Source organism: Salmo trutta, chromosome 35 (genome assembly GCF_901001165.1).
Source record: "Salmo trutta chromosome 35, fSalTru1.1, whole genome shotgun sequence".
In the NCBI taxonomy this organism is placed as follows: domain Eukaryota; kingdom Metazoa; phylum Chordata; class Actinopteri; order Salmoniformes; family Salmonidae; genus Salmo; species Salmo trutta.
In genome coordinates, this window is record NC_042991.1 from 37061627 (window position 1) to 37080153 (window position 18527).

The 18527-nt window shown below is 51.7% G+C and overlaps 1 protein-coding gene and 1 long non-coding RNA gene across 6 annotated transcripts in view; one reads left to right on the forward strand and one right to left on the reverse strand.

Annotated features, from left to right (window-relative positions):
- LOC115175148 (kinesin-like protein KIF13B) overlaps nt 1-18527 on the forward strand; it is a 65798-nt gene that overhangs the window by 34774 nt on the left and 12497 nt on the right. For all 5 annotated transcript variants that reach the window (XM_029734370.1, XM_029734371.1, XM_029734369.1 and 2 more), the window contains 8 exons: nt 709-789; nt 6910-7083; nt 9136-9293; nt 13934-14066; nt 15028-15177; nt 15874-15973; nt 17187-17313; nt 17945-18000. In XM_029734370.1, the coding sequence (XP_029590230.1) occupies nt 709-789; nt 6910-7083; nt 9136-9293; nt 13934-14066; nt 15028-15177; nt 15874-15973; nt 17187-17313; nt 17945-18000 (979 nt within the window). The remainder of the gene's footprint in view (nt 1-708; nt 790-6909; nt 7084-9135; nt 9294-13933; nt 14067-15027; nt 15178-15873; nt 15974-17186; nt 17314-17944; nt 18001-18527) is intronic.
- On the reverse strand, nt 14478-15020 carry LOC115175150 (uncharacterized). The gene is made up of 4 exons (XR_003871923.1): nt 14964-15020; nt 14724-14845; nt 14641-14684; nt 14478-14601 (listed from the first exon to the last, which is right to left on the reverse strand). It is a non-coding gene; the product is annotated as an uncharacterized LOC115175150 (long non-coding RNA).

Genomic DNA, 18527 nt, shown 5'->3' on the forward strand with positions numbered 1-18527 from the left:
CCTAAACAACAGTTGTGAGGATGCTGGGATGTGTCCCAAACAATACAACTACAAGTGTGCTGCTCTAGTTCCTCAACGACTCAGCTAGGAGAGCTCAAAAAACACAACGTCTAGTTGAAGACTCTCCTTTTGAGTCGTAAAAGTGCATTGAAATGACTTAGGAACCTTGTACACTTTGGAGAGGTGTGAGTCCACCAGTTAGTCCTCTCACTCAATCCCTTGTTATTTCTTTGTCTTATGTTGCACCTACTCCACATTTATGTTGCACCTACTCCACATTTATGTTGCACCTACTCCACATTTATGTTGCACCTACTCCACATTTATGTTGCACCTACTCCACATTTATGTTGCACCTACTCCACATTTCCCAGGAATATTATTTAGTTACTGAAAATATCCAGAATATTTTCAGATTTCGTTATCAACAAATGTGGCGAAAAGTACAGTTAAATGTAAAATGCACATGAAATCAACAGTGTAAAGTTTGGATTCAGTCTTTTGTCAGGTGAACTGTTGTGTCCTCACCTTTTTGATCTAATCATTTTCCCATGACCTCCAAACTGTTCCCTTTTCCCAATTGCTACCATGGTTATGCATTTTCAGATGTCTTCTGTAAGAAACATTTCAATTTATCCCTATCCATGTAGGCCAATTCCCCCCTGAGTGTAAAGGGTTAATGAGATTGTGTGTCTTTCTCGCCGTTAGGTGGCAGGACGTCTCCATGTAGAGGTGTGGCGGGGGAACGAGGGGCTGGAGGATGGAGAGACCCGTAAAATGGAGTGTGTGGTAAGAGATTTCAACAGAGACACTGAAACCTCCGGGTCCTGAAGCACGTACTGAGAAAAAAAAACGATCAAATTGCATTTGTCACATGCGCCGAATACACCTGTTGTAGACCTTTACAGTGAAATGCTTACTGACAAGCCCTTATTAACCAACAATGCAGTTTTAAGAAAATGCAAACAACAAAAAGTAAGAGATAAGAACAACAAATAATTAAAGAGCAGCAGTAAATAACAATAGCGGGGCTATATACAGGGTGTTACGGTACAGAGTCAATGTGGAGGCTATATACAGGGTGTTACGGTACAGAGTCAATGTGGAGGCTATATACAGGGGGGTACCGGTACAGAGTCAATGTGGAGGCTATATACAGGGTGTTACGGTACAGAGTCAATGTGGAGGCTATATACAGGGTGTTACGGTACAGAGTCAATGTGGAGGCTATATACAGGGGTACCGGTACAGAGTCAATGTGGAGGCTATATACAGGGGGTACCGGTACAGAGTCAATGTGGAGACTATATCCAGGGTGTTACGGTACAGAGTCAATGTGGAGGCTATATACAGGGTGTTACGGTACAGAGTCAATGTGGAGGCTATATACAGGGGGACCAGTACAGAGTCAATGTGGAGGCTATATACAGGGTGTTACGGTACAGAGTCAATGTGGAGGCTATATACAGGGTGTTACGGTACAGAGTCAATGTGGAGGCTATATACAGGGGGACCGGTACAGAGTCAATGTGGAGGCTATATACAGGGGGACCGGTACAGAGTCAATGTGGAGGCTATATACAGGGATACCGGTACAGAGTCAATGTGGAGGCTATATACAGGGGGTACTGGTACAGAGTCAATGTGGAGGCCATATACAGGGTGTTACGGTACAGAGTCAATGTGGAGGCCATATACAGGGTGTTACGGTACAGAGTCAATGTGGAGGCTATATACAAGGGGTACTGGTACAGAGTCAATGTGGAGGCTATATACAGGGTGTTACGGTACAGAGTCAATGTGGAGGCTATATACAGGGTGTTACGGTACAGAGTCAATGTGGAGGCTATATACAGGGTGTTACGGTACAGAGTCAATGTGGAGGCTATATACAGGGGGTACCGGTACAGAGTCAATGTGGAGGCTATATACAGGGATACCGGTACAGAGTCAATGTGGAGACTATATACAGGGGTGTTACGGTACAGAGTCAATGTGGAGACTATATACAGGGTGTTACGGTACAGAGTCAATGTGGAGGCTATATACAGGGTGTTACGGTACAGAGTCTATGTGGAGGCTATATACAGGGGATACTGGTACAGAGTCAATGTGGAGGCTATATACAGGGGGTACTGGTACAGAGTCAATGTGGAGGCTATATACAGGGTGTTACGGTACAGAGTCAATGTGGAGGCTATATACAGGGTGTTACGGTACAGAGTCAATGTGGAGGCTATATACAGGGTGTTACGGTACAGAGTCAATGTGGAGGCTATATACAGGGTGTTACGGTACAGAGTCAATGTGGAGGCTATATACAGGGGGGTACCGGTACAGAGTCAATGTGGAGGCTATATACAGGGGTACCGGTACAGAGTCAATGTGGAGACTATATCCAGGGTGTTACGGTACAGAGTCAATGTGGAGGCTATATACAGGGGGACCGGTACAGAGTCAATGTGGAGGCTATATACAGGGGGACCGGTACAGAGTCAATGTGGAGGCTATATACAGGGATACCGGTACAGAGTCAATGTGGAGGCTATATACAGGGGGTACTGGTACAGAGTCAATGTGGAGGCCATATACAGGGTGTTACGGTACAGAGTCAATGTGGAGGCCATATACAGGGTGTTACGGTACAGAGTCAATGTGGAGGCTATATACAAGGGGTACTGGTACAGAGTCAATGTGGAGGCTATATACAGGGTGTTACGGTACAGAGTCAATGTGGAGGCTATATACAGGGTGTTACGGTACAGAGTCAATGTGGAGGCTATATACAGGTGTTACGGTACAGAGTCAATGTGGAGGCTATATACAGGGTGTTACGGTACAGAGTCAATGTGGAGGCTATATACAGGGTGTTACCGGTACAGAGTCAATGTGGAGGCTATATACAGGGTGTTACGGTACAGAGTCAATGTGGAGGCTATATACAGGGTGTTACGGTACAGAGTCAATGTGGAGGCTATATACAGGGGGTACCGGTACAGAGTCAATGTGGAGACTATATCCAGGGTGTTACGGTACAGAGTCAATGTGGAGGCTATATACAGGGTGTTACGGTACAGAGTCAATGTGGAGGCTATATACAGGGGGACCAGTACAGAGTCAATGTGGAGGCTATATACAGGGTGTTACGGTACAGAGTCAATGTGGAGGCTATATACAGGGGGACCGGTACAGAGTCAATGTGGAGGCTATATACAGGGTGTTACGGTACAGAGTCAATGTGGAGGCTATATACAGGGTGTTACGGTACAGAGTCAATGTGGAGGCTATATACAGGGTGTTACGGTACAGAGTCAATGTGGAGGCTATATACAGGGGGTACCGGTACAGAGTCAATGTGGAGGCTATATACAGGGATACCGGTACAGAGTCAATGTGGAGACTATATACAGGGTGTTACGGTACAGAGTCAATGTGGAGACTATATACAGGGTGTTACGGTACAGAGTCAATGTGGAGGCTATATACAGGGTGTTACGGTACAGAGTCTATGTGGAGGCTATATACAGGGGATACCGGTACAGAGTCAATGTGGAGGCTATATACAGGGGGTCCTGGTACAGAGTCAATGTGGAGGCTATATACAGGGTGTTACGGTACAGAGTCAATGTGGAGGCTATATACAGGGTGTTACGGTACAGAGTCAATGTGGAGGCTATATACAGGGTGTTACGGTACAGAGTCAATGTGGAGGCTATATACAGGGGGTACCGGTACAGAGTCAATGTGGAGGACTATATCCAGGGTGTTACGGTACAGAGTCAATGTGGAGGCTATATACAGGGTGTTACGGTACAGAGTCAATGTGGAGGCTATATACAGGGGGTACCGGTACAGAGTCAATGTGGAGGCTATATACAGGGTGTTACGGTACAGAGTCAATGTGGAGGCTATATACAGGGTGTTACGGTACAGAGTCAATGTGGAGGCTATATACAGGGGGGTACCGGTACAGAGTCAATGTGGAGACTATATCCAGGGTGTTACGGTACAGAGTCAATGTGGAGGCTATATACAGGGGGTACCGGTACAGAGTCAATGTGGAGACTATATCCAGGGGTGTTACGGTACAGAGTCAATGTGGAGGCTATATACAGGGTGTTACGGTACAGAGTCAATGTGGAGGCTATATACAGGGGGACCAGTACAGAGTCAATGTGGAGGCTATATACAGGGTGTTACGGTACAGAGTCAATGTGGAGGCTATATACAGGGTGTTACGGTACAGAGTCAATGTGGAGGCTATATACAGGGTGTTACGGTACAGAGTCAATGTGGAGGCTATATACAGGGTGTTACGGTACAGAGTCAATGTGGAGGCTATATACAGGGGGACCGGTACAGAGTCAATGTGGAGGCTATATACAGGGATACCGGTACAGAGTCAATGTGGAGGCTATATACAGGGGTACTGGTACAGAGTCAATGTGGAGGCCATATACAGGGTGTTACGGTACAGAGTCAATGTGGAGGCCATATACAGGGTGTTACGGTACAGAGTCAATGTGGAGGCTATATACAGGGTGTTACGGTACAGAGTCAATGTGGAGGCTATATACAGGGTGTTACGGTACAGAGTCAATGTGGAGGCTATATACAGGGGGACCGGTACAGAGTCAATGTGGAGGCTATATACAGGGGACCGGTACAGAGTCAATGTGGAGGCTATATACAGGGATACCGGTACAGAGTCAATGTGGAGGCTATATACAGGGGGTACTGGTACAGAGTCAATGTGGAGGCCATATACAGGGTGTTACGGTACAGAGTCAATGTGGAGGCTATATACAGGGGGTACCGGTACAGAGTCAATGTGGAGACTATATCCAGGGTGTTACGGTACAGAGTCAATGTGGAGGCTATATACAGGGTGTTACGGTACAGAGTCAATGTGGAGGCTATATACAGGGGGTACCGGTACAGAGTCAATGTGGAGGCTATATACAGGGTGTTACGGTACAGAGTCAATGTGGAGGCTATATACAGGGTGTTACGGTACAGAGTCAATGTGGAGGCTATATACAGGGGGTACCGGTACAGAGTCAATGTGGAGACTATATCCAGGGTGTTACGGTACAGAGTCAATGTGGAGGCTATATACAGGGGGTACCGGTACAGAGTCAATGTGGAGACTATATCCAGGGTGTTACGGTACAGAGTCAATGTGGAGGCTATATACAGGGTGTTACGGTACAGAGTCAATGTGGAGGCTATATACAGGGGGACCAGTACAGAGTCAATGTGGAGGCTATATACAGGGTGTTACGGTACAGAGTCAATGTGGAGGCTATATACAGGGTGTTACGGTACAGAGTCAATGTGGAGGCTATATACAGGGGGACCGGTACAGAGTCAATGTGGAGGCTATATACAGGGATACCGGTACAGAGTCAATGTGGAGGCTATATACAGGGGGTACTGGTACAGAGTCAATGTGGAGGCCATATACAGGGTGTTACGGTACAGAGTCAATGTGGAGGCCATATACAGGGTGTTACGGTACAGAGTCAATGTGGAGGCTATATACAGGGTGTTACGGTACAGAGTCAATGTGGAGGGCTATATACAGGGTGTTACGGTACAGAGTCAATGTGGAGGCTATATACAGGGGGGACCGGTACAGAGTCAATGTGGAGGCTATATACAGGGGACCGGTACAGAGTCAATGTGGAGGCTATATACAGGGATACCGGTACAGAGTCAATGTGGAGGCTATATACAGGGGGTACTGGTACAGAGTCAATGTGGAGGCCATATACAGGGTGTTACGGTACAGAGTCAATGTGGAGGCTATATACAAGGGGTACCGGTACAGAGTCTATGTGGAGGCTATATACAGGGGATACCGGTACAGAGTCAATGTGGAGGCTATATACAGGGGATACCGGTACAGAGTCAATGTGGAGGCTATATACAGGGGGTACTGGTACAGAGTCAATGTGGAGGCTATATACAGGGTGTTACGGTACAGAGTCAATGTGGAGGCTATATACAGGGTGTTACGGTACAGAGTCAATGTGGAGGCTATATACAGGGTGTTACGGTACAGAGTCAATGTGGAGGCTATATACAGGGTGTTACGGTACAGAGTCTATGTGGAGGCTATATACAGGGGATACCGGTACAGAGTCAATGTGGAGGCTATATACAGGGGGTACCGGTACAGAGTCAATGTGGAGGCTATATACAGGGTGTTACGGTACAGAGTCTATGTGGAGGCTATATACAGGGTGTTACGGTACAGAGTCAATGTGGAGGCTATATACAGGGTGTTACCGGTACAGAGTCAATGTGGAGGCTATATACAGGGTGTTACGGTACAGAGTCAATGTGGAGGCTATATACAGGGTGTTACGGTACAGAGTCAATGTGTGGGGGCACCGGTTAGTTGAGGTAGAATGTACATGTAGGTAGAGTTATTAAAGTGGCTATGCGCAGATGATAACAACAGAGAGTAGCAGGGGTGTAAAAGAGGGGGGGGCAATGCAAATAGTCTGGGTAGCCATTTGATTAGATGTTCAGGAGTCTTATGGCTTGGAGGTAGAAGCTGTTTAGAAGCCTCTTGGACCTAGACTTGGCGCTCCGGTACCACTTGCCGTGCGGTAGCAGAGAGAACAGTCTATGACTAGGTTGGCTACTGTTTGAATTCATTTAGCAATCGCTGCTGTGTCCTCTGCAAACAGTCCAAAATCAATACCTACCTACATTTTTACACCCAATGAATCGTTGGATGCTAAGGGTTCAATTTAAAATAAACAGTGTTTTCTAATGTTTGTCTTGTCCTTTTTTAAGCAGTGTTTTGTGGAAATGATCATTCAGAATCTATAGTCACATGACTGTATTATTGAATGTGTTCATATGTTCGCTGAGTGTCTCCTGTCCTCTGTCCAGGTGAGGATCCTGCAGGCTACAGGTCTTCCCCGTCACCTGGGTAACTTTGTGTTCTGCCAGTACCACTTCTGGGGGCAGGACGAGCCTGTGTTCATCGCCCCGGAGATGGAGCCCTCACCTCCATCAGCCACCAGCAAAGAGCCCCTCTGCACCGTGCTGTTCGACAGTAGCAAGGTGGGACTGTGGCGTAGTCACATAGAGACAGACCTAGAAACCTTTAATAGCCGTAGAGGACAGCAGAGGAGTCTCTCTACATATTGTATAGAAAAGCCTTGAAACTTCTGCATGTGTCCTGTGCTATAATGTGTTGGTCATATTAGATTTGATTAAACAGACTCGTTGTAACTGAAAGCTGACAGGAGCAACGTGGGACAATGGGTTAGGCCTGTCACCACAAACACAGAGGCCCCGGGGCGGCACGGAGGCCGCGGCACGCCTCCCGGGGCGGCACGGAGGCCGCGGCACGCCTCCCGGGGCGGCACGGAGGCCGCGGCACGCCTCCCGGGGCGGCACGGAGGCCGCGGCACGCCTCCCGGGGCAAGGAGGCCGCGGCACGCCTCCCGGGGCGGCACGGAGGCCGCGGCACGCCTCCCGGGGCGGCACGGAGGCCGCGGCACGCCTCCCGGGGCGGCACGGAGGCCGCGGCACGCCTCCCGGGGCGGCACGGAGGCCGCGGCACGCCTCCCGGGGCGGCACGGAGGCCGCGGCACGCCTCCCGGGGCGGCACGGAGGCCGCGGCACGCCTCCCGGGGCGGCACGGAGGCCGCGGCACGCCTCCCGGGGCGGCACGGAGGCCGCGGCACGCCTCCCGGGGCGGCACGGAGGCCGCGGCACGCCTCCCGGGGCGGCACGGAGGCCGCGGCACGCCTCCCGGGCGGCACGGAGGCCGCGGCACGCCTCCCGGGGCGGCACGGAGGCCGCGGCACGCCTCCCGGGGCGGCACGGAGGCCGCGGCACGCCTCCCGGGGCGGCACGGAGGCCGCGGCACGCCTCCCGGGGCGGCACGGAGGCCGCGGCACGCCTCCCCGGGGCGGCACGGAGGCCGCGGCACGCCTCCCGGGCGGCACGGAGGCCGCGGCACGCCTCCCGGGGCGGCACGGAGGCCGCGGCACGCCTCCCGGGCGGCACGGAGGCCGCGGCACGCCTCCCGGGCGGCACGGAGGCCGCGGCACGCCTCCCGGGCGCACGGAAGGCCGCGGCACGCCTCCCGGGGCACGGAGGCCGCGGCACGCCTCCCCGGGCGGCACGGAGGCCGCGGCACGCCTCCCGGGGCGGCACGGAGGCCCGCGGCACGCCTCCCGGGGCGGCACGGAGGCCGCGGCACGCCTCCCGGGGCGGCACGGAGGCCGCGGCACGCCTCCGGCGGCGGCACGGAGGCCGCGGCACGCCTCCCGGGGCGCACGGAGGCCGCGGCACGCCTCCCGGGGCGGCACGGAGGCCGCGGCACGCCTCCGGGGCGGCACGGAGGCCGCGGCACGCCTCCCGGGGCACGCTCCCGGGCACTGAGGCCGCAGCACGCCTCCCGGGGCGGCACACGCTCCCGGGGCGGCACGGAGGCCGCGGCACGCCTCCCGGGGCGGCACGGAGGCCGCGGCCACGCCTCCCGGGGCGGCACGGAGGCCGTCCTGGCACGCACTCCCGGTGGCGGCACGGAGGCCGGGCACGCCTCCGGGGGCGGCACGGAGGCCGCGGCACGCCTCCCGGGGCGGCACGGAGGCCGCGGCACGCCTCCCGGGGCGGCACGGAGGCCGCGGCACGCCTCCCGGGGCACGCCTCCCGGGGCACGGAGGCCGCAGCACGCCTCCCGGGGCGGCACGCCTCCCGGGGCGGCACGGAGGCCGCGGCACGCCTCCCGGGGCGGCACGGAGGCCGCGGCACGCCTCCCGGGGCGGCACGGAGGCCGCGGCACGCCTCCCGGGAACAGAATTAGTAATAATGAAGTAAGGTAGGACAGAGGAGAAGTCTATCCACTTGTTCTGTGTATAACCAGACTTGCTAGGACAGACATACCAACTCAAAACCCGGAAACTTGCTGCTTGCTCTGTATTCTCCCTGATTCTGGGAATCCTCCAACAAGGATTTTTAGAAAAGCCAAACATTTTGGGAACGTATCCAGAGCAAAGCGAGATGTGTTGGAGCTCATAATCTGACAGGATTTGAATGATTGTGTGTCCAGTGTTTGTCTCATGTGCCTTTTTGTTGTGTGCTCTGTGTGTTTGTTCCCAGGAGATGGAGGTGTGCGTGTCTGAGGAGTTTGTAGAGTTTGTGGCCGAGGGGGCAGTGGCCATCGAGGTGTTCGGACATAAACAGGTCAACCACCGCAGGAACCTGGCTCTCTGGGACCTGGGGGTCATTCAGGCCAAGACACGAACCCTAAGAGAGAGGTAGGCTTGATGGGGGGAAGAGGAGTAGGGCAGTTAGGAACCTGGGAGTCATCACAGCTAAGACACACACACACACACACACACACACCCTCAGAGAGAGGTATGCTGATAGGGGCAGCGGGGGTAGGCTGGGAGGGGTTAGGTAGAGGGGTATCTGGGTAGGCTGGTAGGGGTGAAGGGGTTAGGTAGAGAGGTAGGCTGGTAGGGGTGGAGGGGTTAGGTAGAGGGGTATCTGGGTAGGCTGGTAGGGGTGAAGGGGTTAGGTAGAGAGGTAGGCTGGTAGGGGTGGAGGGGTTAGATAGAGGGGTATCTGGGTAGGCTGGTAGGGGTTAGGTAGAGAGGTATCTGGGTAGGCTGTGGGTTGGTATATAACCAGGTGATTGCTGTGGGTTGGTATATAACCAGGTGATTGGTGCTGTGGGTTGGTATATAACCAGGTGATTGGAGCTGTGGGTTGGTATATAACCAGGTGATTGGAGCTGTGGGTTGGTATATAACCAGGTGATTGGAGCTGTGGGTTGGTATATAACCAGGTGATTGGAGCTGTGGGTTGGTATATAACCAGGTGATTGGAGCTGTGGGTTGGTATATAACCAGGTGATTGGAGCTGTGGGTTGGTATATAACCAGGTGATTGGAGCTGTGGGTTGGTATATAACCAGGTGATTGGAGCTGTGGGTTGGTATATAACCAGGTGATTGGAGCTGTGGGTTGGTATATAACCAGGTGATTGGAGCTGTGGGTTGGTATATAACCAGGTGATTGGAGCTGTGGGTTGGTATATAACCAGGTGATTGGAGCTGTGGGTTGGTATATAACCAGGTGATTGGAGCTGTGGGTTGGTATATAACCAGGTGATTGGAGCTGTGGGTTGGTATATAACCAGGTGATTGGAGCTGTGGGTTGGTATATAACCAGGTGATTGGTGCTGTGGGTTGGTATATAACCAGGTGATTGGAGCTGTGGGTTGGTATATAACCAGGTGATTGGAGCTGTGGGTTGGTATATAACCAGGTGATTGGAGCTGTGGGTTGGTATATAACCAGGTGATTGGAGCTGTGGGTTGGTATATGCTGACAAGACGGAGATACTTATGTTGGAGCCAAAGACCGGAGAGAGAATCTGGCTGTACAGTTTAATTCACAGGCAATAAAGATAAAACCGCAGGTTAAAAAAAACCAGGTATTATTTTAGATTCTGATCTCAATTTTGAATCACACATTAGGAATGTGACCAAAGTAGCTTTTTACCACCTGAGGAACATTGCCACGGTTTGTCCGTTTCTCTCTCAGGCTGATACAGAGAGACTCATTGCTTTTATAACAAGCAGGTTAACTGCTGTAACGCTCTCCTGTCTGGTCTACCCAAGAAAGCCATTGGTCAACTGTAAAACATACAGAGTGTAGCAGCTCGGGTACTGACCAAGACCAGACAGAGAGAACACATTACACTGGTTTTAAGGTCTCTGTACTGTAAAACATACAGAATGCTGCAGGGTACTGACCAAGACCAGACAGAGAGAACACATTACACCGGTTTTAAGGTCTCTGACTGGCTGCCTGTGAGTTTTAAAATACATTTTAAGATTCTTCTGTTGGTTTTTAAATAAATCCATGATTGTGCACCCCAGACATGTCAGACATGCTTTTAAGTTATGTACCCAGTAGGTTCCTCAGGTCCTCTGGCACTGGTCTTATAAGCCTCGGACTGAGAGGCTGAGGGGGACCAAGAGGCATGGAGAGGCAGCCTTTAGTTATTATGCCCCCAGCCTTTAGTTACTATGCCCCCAGCCTTTAGTTACTATGCCCCCAGCCTTTAGTTACTATGCCCCCAGCCTCTGGAATAGCTGCCAGAGAACCCAAGGGGGGCCAAGAGGCATGGAGAGGCAGCCTTTAGTTACTATGCCCCCTGCCTTTAGTTACTATGCCCCCAGCCTTTAGTTACTATGCCCCCAGCCTCTGGAATAGCTGCCAGAGAACCCAAGGGGGGCCAAGAGGCATGTAGAGACAGCCTTTAGTTACTATGCCCCCAGCCTTTAGTTACTATGCCCCCAGCCTTTAGTTACTATGCCCCCAGCCTTTAGTTACTATGCCCCCAGCCTTTAGTTACTATGCCCCCAGCCTTTAGTTACTATGCCCCCAGCCTTTAGTTACTATGCCCCCAGCCTTTAGTTACTATACCCCCAGCCTTTAGTTACTATGCCCCCAGCCTTTAGTTACTATGCCCCCAGCCTTTAGTTACTATGCCCCCAGCCTTTAGTTACTATACCCCCAGCCTTTAGTTACTATGCCCCCAGCCTTTAGTTACTATGCCCCCAGCCTTTAGTTACTATGCCCCCAGCCTTTAGTTACTATGCCCCCAGCCTTTAGTTACTATACCCCCAGTCTCTAGTTACTATGGGCCCCCAGCCTTTAGTTACTATGCCCCCAGCCTTTAGTTACTATGCCCCCAGCCTTTAGTTACTATGCCCCCAGCCTTTAGTTACTATACCCCCCAGCCTTTAGTTACTATGGGCCCCCAGCCTTTAGTTACTATGCCCCCAGCCTTTAGTTACTATGCCCCCAGCCTTTAGTTACTATGCCCCCAGCCTTTAGTTATTATGCCCCCAGCCTTTAGTTATTATGCCCCCAGCCTTTAGTTACTATGCCCCCAGCCTTTAGTTACTATGTCCCCAGCCTTTAGTTACTATGGGCCCCAGCCTTTAGTTACTATGTCCCCAGCCTTTAGTTACTATGCCCCCAGCCTTTAGTTACTATGGCCCCAGCCTTTAGTTACAATGCCCCCAGCCTTTAGTTATTATACCCCCAGCCTTTAGTTACTATAGCCCCCAGCCTTTAGTTACTATGCCCCCAGCCTTTAGTTACTATGCCCCCAGCCTTTAGTTACTATGCCCCCATTCTTTAGTTACTATGCCCCCATTCTTTAGTTACTATACCCCCCATTCTTTAGTTACTATACCCCCCAGCCTTTAGTCACTATGCCCCCAGCCTTTAGTTACTATGCCCCCAGCCTTTAGTTACTATGCCCCCAGCCTTTAGTTACTATACCCCCAGGCTTTAGTTACTATGCCCCCAGGCTTTAGTTACTATGCCCCCAGGCTTTAGTTACTATGCCCCCAGCCTTTAGTTACTATGCCCCCAGCCTTTAGTTACTATGCCCCCCCAGCCTTTAGTTACTATACCCCCAGCCTTTAGTTACTATGCCCCCAGCCTTTAGTTACTATGCCCCCAGCCTTTAGTTACTATGCCCCCAGCCTTTAGTTACTATGCCCCCAGCCTTTAGTTACTATGCCCCCAGCCTTTAGTTACTATGCCCCCAGCCTTTAGTTACTATGCCCCCAGCCTTTAGTTACTATGCCCCAGCCTTTAGTTACTATGGGCCCCCATTCTTTAGTTACTATGGGCCCCCAGCCTTTAGTTACTATGCCCCCAGCCTTTAGTTACTATGCCCCAGCCTTTAGTTACTATGCCCCCAGCCTTTAGTTACTATGCCCCTATGCCCCCAGCCTTTAGTTACTATGCCCCCAGCCTTTAGTTACTATGTCCCCAGCCTTTAGTTACTATGCCCCCAGCCTTTAGTTACTATGGCGCCAGTTTTTAGTTACTATGCCCCAGCCTTTAGTTACTCTGCCCCCAGCCTTTAGTTACTATGCCCCCAGCCTCTGGAATAGCTGCCAGAGAACCCAAGGGGGGCCAAGAGGCATGGAGAGGCAGCCTTTAGTTACTATGCCCCCAGCCTTTAGTTACTATGCCCCAGCCTTTAGTTACTATGCCCCCAGCCTTTAGTTACTATGCCCCCAGCCTTTAGTTACTATGCCCCCAGCCTTTAGTTACTATGCCCCCAGCCTTTAGTTACTATGCCCCCAGCCTTTAGTTACTATGCCCCCAGCCTTTAGTTACTATGCCCCCAGCCTTTAGTTACTATGCCCCCAGCCTTTAGTTACTATACCCCCAGCCTTTAGTTATTATGCCCCCAGCCTCTGGAATAACCTGCCAGAGAACCTGAGGGGGACAAAAACTGTGGACATATTTAAAAGAGATCTTAAAACAATTGTTTTTGTTGCTACGCTTTTCCTTAAGGTGGCAGGTAACCTAGTGGTTAGAGCGTTGGACTAGTAACCGAAAGGTTGCTGGATGGAATCCCCGAGCTGACAAGGTGAAAATCCGTCATTCTGCCTCTGAGCAAGGCAGTTAACCCACTGTTCCCTGGGCACTGAAGACGTGGATGTTGATTGAAGGCAGCCCCCCCCCCCCACCACTCTGATTCAGAGGGGTTGGGCTAAATGCAGAAGACACATTTCAGTGGAATACATCCAGTTGGACAATTTTCCCTTTTTTAGTTGTGCACTTTTGCTATTCTTTTAGTTTTTTTTTTTAATCCTGTTTATACTTGTTGTGTAGTAAATATTTTAGTTTGTTTTTTTTAATCCTGTTTATACTTGTTGTGTAGTAAATATTTTAGTTTTTTTCCTGTGAAGCACATTGTGTTGTATTCCATGTCTGAAATGTTCTGTATAAATAAAGCTGGATTTGATTACTGTCGTGATAACGTGTGTGTGTGTGTGTGTGTGTGTGTGTGTGTGTGTGTGTGTGTGTGTGTGTGTGTGTGTGTGTGTGTGTGTGTGTGTGTGTGTGAGACCAGGTGGAGTGAGGTGACTCGTAGATTAGAGCTGTGGGTTCAGGTGTTGGAGCTGAATGAAGCAGGAGAGTTCAGCCCTGTAGAGGTCCTACCACCCAAGGATGTAGGCACTGGTGGCATCTTCCAACTCAGACAGGTAGGTAGCTAGTTTTCTGTGTACTGTACACGGTGTGTTTTGATGCTACCTCTTGGGAGTGTCTACAAGAGTTGTTTTATTTGATGTATACTAGATGTTTAGTAGTAAAAGTTTGTGATCCTTGCAGGACAAGTCTCTAACCTGAACCCTGTCTCCCCCTCCCCAGGGCCAGTCTCTAACCTGAACCTTGTCTCCCCCTCCCCAGGGCCAGTCTCTAACCTGAACCCTGTCTCCCCCTCCCCAGGGCCAGTCTCTAACCTGAACCCTGTCTCCCCCTCCCCAGGGCCAGTCTCTAACCTGAACCCTGTCTCCCCCTCCCCAGGGCCAGTCTCTAACCTGAACCCTGTCTCCCATCTCCCCAGGGCCAGTCTCTAACCTGAACCCTGTCTCCCATCTCCCCAGGGCCAGTCTCTAACCTGAACCCTGTCTCCCATCTCCCCAGGGCCAGTCTCTAACCTGAACCCTGTCTCCCCCTCCCCAGGGCCAGTCTCTAACCTGAACCCTGTCTCCCATCTCCCCAGGGCCAGTCTCTAACCTGAACCCTGTCCCCGCCTCCCCAGGGCCAGTCTCTAACCTGAACCCTGTCTCGTCTCCCCATCCCCAGGGCCAGTCTCTAACCTGAACCCTGTCTCCCCCTCCCCAGGGCCTGTCTCTAACCTGAACCCTGTCTCCCCCTCCCCAGGGCCAGTCTCTAACCTGAACCCTGTCTCGTCTCCCCATCCCCAGGGCCAGTCTCTAACCTGAACCCTGTCTCCCCCTCCCCAGGGCCAGTCTCTAACCTGAACCCTTTCTCCCCCCTCCCCAGGGCCAGTCTCTAACCTGAACCCTGTCCCCTCCTCCCCAGGGCCAGTCTCTAACCTGAACCCTGTCTCCCCCGCCCCAGGGCCAGTCTCTAACCTGAACCCTGTCTCCCCCTCCCCAGGGCCAGTCTCTAACCTGAACCCTGTCTCCCCCTCCCCAGGGCCAGTCTCGTCGTGTTCAGGTGGAGGTCCGGTCCGTACAGGACTCGGGCACCATGCCTCTCATCTCCACAAAGGTCCTCTCTGTTTCCATCGGCAACGTGGAGGTTCGGCAGGCCCGCCCTTCGGATGAGGACATGGACAGCTATCAGGTAACACTGACTGGAATCATTTTATGGTAGTCTGAGACATTGGGGAGAGTCTCAATTGTATTTCCTTGACTCCTCACTCCTCTCCTCCTTCTCAAAGCCCATTGGGTGGAAAGGTCAGAGGGGAGGAAACTCTGACCTTTCAATCCAATGGGCTTTGAGAAGGAGGAGAGGAGAGAGGAAGGAAGGAATAAAGGAAATGCAGTTGAGATTCCCCCAATGAGTGGAGCGAAGGGGGAGATTCTCCCCGCGAGTGGAGCGAAGGGGGAGATTCTCCCCGCGAGTGGAGCGAAGGGGGAGATTCTCCCCGCGAGTGGAGCGAAGGGGGAGATTCTCCCCGCGAGTGGAGCGAAGGGGGAGATTCTCCCCGCGAGTGGAGCGAAGGGGGAGATTCTCCCCGCGAGTGGAGCGAAGGGGGAGATTCTCCCCGCGAGTGGAGCGAAGGGGGAGATTCTCCCCGCGAGTGGAGCGAAGGGGGAGATTCTCCCCGCGAGTGGAGCGAAGGAGAGTAGTCACAGGGTTTTTTTCAGTTGGGCACACCGTACCAGAACAGAGAATGTTGTTCTTATTGGACAAGATCAGATAGTACCAGGGCTGAGGTGTGAGTCTGTGTAGGAGAAGACAACTATATAGGAGGGATGGAGCTGAGGTGTGTGTGTGTGTGTGTGTGTGTGTGTGTGTGTGTGTGTGTGTGTGTAGGAAGTTGATCTGGAGAGGTTGAGGGACCAGTGGCTGACCACCCTCACTACGAGACAAGAGTACCTGGACCAGCACCTGCAGAAGATGGTCCAAAAGCCCGGTCAGCCTGACTAACACTTACACATTACGCACAGAGCATATACATGACCTCCTCTCAACACACATTACACACAGAGCATATTCATGACCTCCTCTCAACACACATTACACACAGAGCATATTCATGACCTCCTCTCAACACACATTACACACAGAGCATATTCATGACCTCCTCTCAACACACATTACACACAGAGCATATTCATGACCTCCTCTCAACACACATTACACACAGAGCATATTCATGACCTCCTCTCAACACACATTACACACAGAGCATATTCATGACCTCCTCTCAACACACATTACACACAGAGCATATTCATGACCTCCTCTCAACACACATTACACACAGAGCATATACATGACCTCCTCTCAACACACATTACACACAGAGCATATTCATGACCTCCTCTCAACACACATTACACACAGAGCATATACATGACCTCCTCTCAACACACATTACACACAGAGCATATACATGACCTCCTCTCAACACACATTACATTACACACAGAGCATATACATGACCTCCTCTCAACACACATTACACACAGAGCATATTCATGACCTCCTCTCAACACACATTGCATTACACACAGAGCATATTCATGACCTCCTCTCAACACACATTACATTACACACAGAGCATATTCATGACCTCCTCTCAACACACATTACACACAGAGCATATTCATGACCTCCTCTCAACACACATTACATTACACACAGAGCATATACATGACCTCCTCTCAACACACATTACATTACACACAGAGCATATACATGACCTCCTCTCAACACACATTACATTACACACAGAGCATATACATGACCTCCTCTCAACACACATTACATTACACACAGAGCATATTCATGACCTCCTCTCAACACACATTACACACAGAGCATATACATGACCTCCTCTCAACACACATTACACACAGAGCATATTCATGACCTCCTCTCAACACACATTACATTACACACAGAGCATATACATGACCTCCTCTCAACACACATTACACACAGAGCATATTCATGAGCTGTACTCTGAATGCTGTCTCAAGTCCAGTCAGATTCAATGCCTCTGTCTTATTGCTCTCTCTGGAGCTTTCTGTTGAGCAGTTTGACAGGACTATAATCAGTGACTATGGTCGTGTGTGTGTGTGTGTGTGTGTGTGTGTGTGTGTGTGTGTGTGTGTGTGTAGATAAGTCAGAGGAGGATGTGGAGAGGGAGGCCCAGCTGTTAGAATGTCGTCTGACCCTGACAGAGGAACGTAACGCCGTCCTGCTACCTTCGACTGGTAGCGGCATCCCTGGAGCCCCCGCAGAGAGGTAGGCATCCCTGGAGCCCCCGCAGAGAGGTAGGCATCCCTGGAGCCCCCGCAGAGAGGTAGGCATCCCTGGAGCCCCCGCTGAGAGGTAGGCATCCCTGGAGCCCCCGCTGAGAGGTAGGCATCCCTGGAGCCCCCCGCAGAGAGGTAGGCATCCCTGGAGCCCCCCGCAGAGAGGTAGGCATCCCTGGAGCCCCCCGCAGAGAGGTAGGCATCCCTGGAGCCCCCCGCAGAGAGGTAGGCATCCCTGGAGCCCCCCGCAGAGAGGTAGGCATCCCTGGAGCCCCCCGCAGAGAGGTAGGCATCCCTGGAGCCCCCCGCAGAGAGGTAGGCATCCCTGGAGCCCCCCGCAGAGAGGTAGGCATCCCTGGAGCCCCCCGCAGAGAGGTAGGCATCCCTGGAGCCCCCCGCAGAGAGGTAGGCATCCCTGGAGCCCCCCGCAGAGAGGTAGGCATCCCTGGAGCCCCCCGCAGAGAGGTAGGCATCCCTGGAGCCCCCCGCAGAGAGGTAGGCATCCCTGGAGCCCCCGCAGAGAGGTAGGGATCCCTGGCGCCCCCGCTGAGAGTTAGAGGATTGGGGGGGGGGGGCTGTGAGCTCCCAGTGTTCTGATTGGTTAATTTCCCCTGTTCCAGAGTTCCTGTTCCTGGGATGGAGACTCACATTCCTGTCCTCTTCCTGGACCTTAGTGGTATGTTCTGCTATTTTCTCCTCTCCTCTCTTTCCTTCTCTCCTTCTCTCCTTATCTCTTCTCCTTCCTTCATGTTAGGAAAAACTAATTGGCAGCATTTCAGGCAGTTAAGAAATAGGTGTGACTCCTCAATTAAGAAATAGGTGTGCCTCTTCAATTAAGAAATAGGTGTGCCTCTTCAATTAAGAAATAGGTGTGACTCCTCAATTAAGAAATAGGTGTGACTCCTCAATTAAGAAATAGGTGTGACTCCTCAATTAAGAAATAGGTGTGCCTCCTCAATTAAGAAATAGGTGTGCCTCCTCAATTAAGAAATAGGTGTGACTCCTCAATTAAGAAATAGGTGTGACTCCTCAATTAAGAAATAGGTATGACTCCTCAATTAAGAAATAGGTGTGCCTCCTCAATTAAGAAATAGGTGTGACTCCTCAATTAAGAAAGCTAAATCAAGCTACTCTACTCTCTAATTTCTATCAGACTGCTGCTGATTCATCTATATTTTCTGAACTGTTTAATGAACTGAAGCA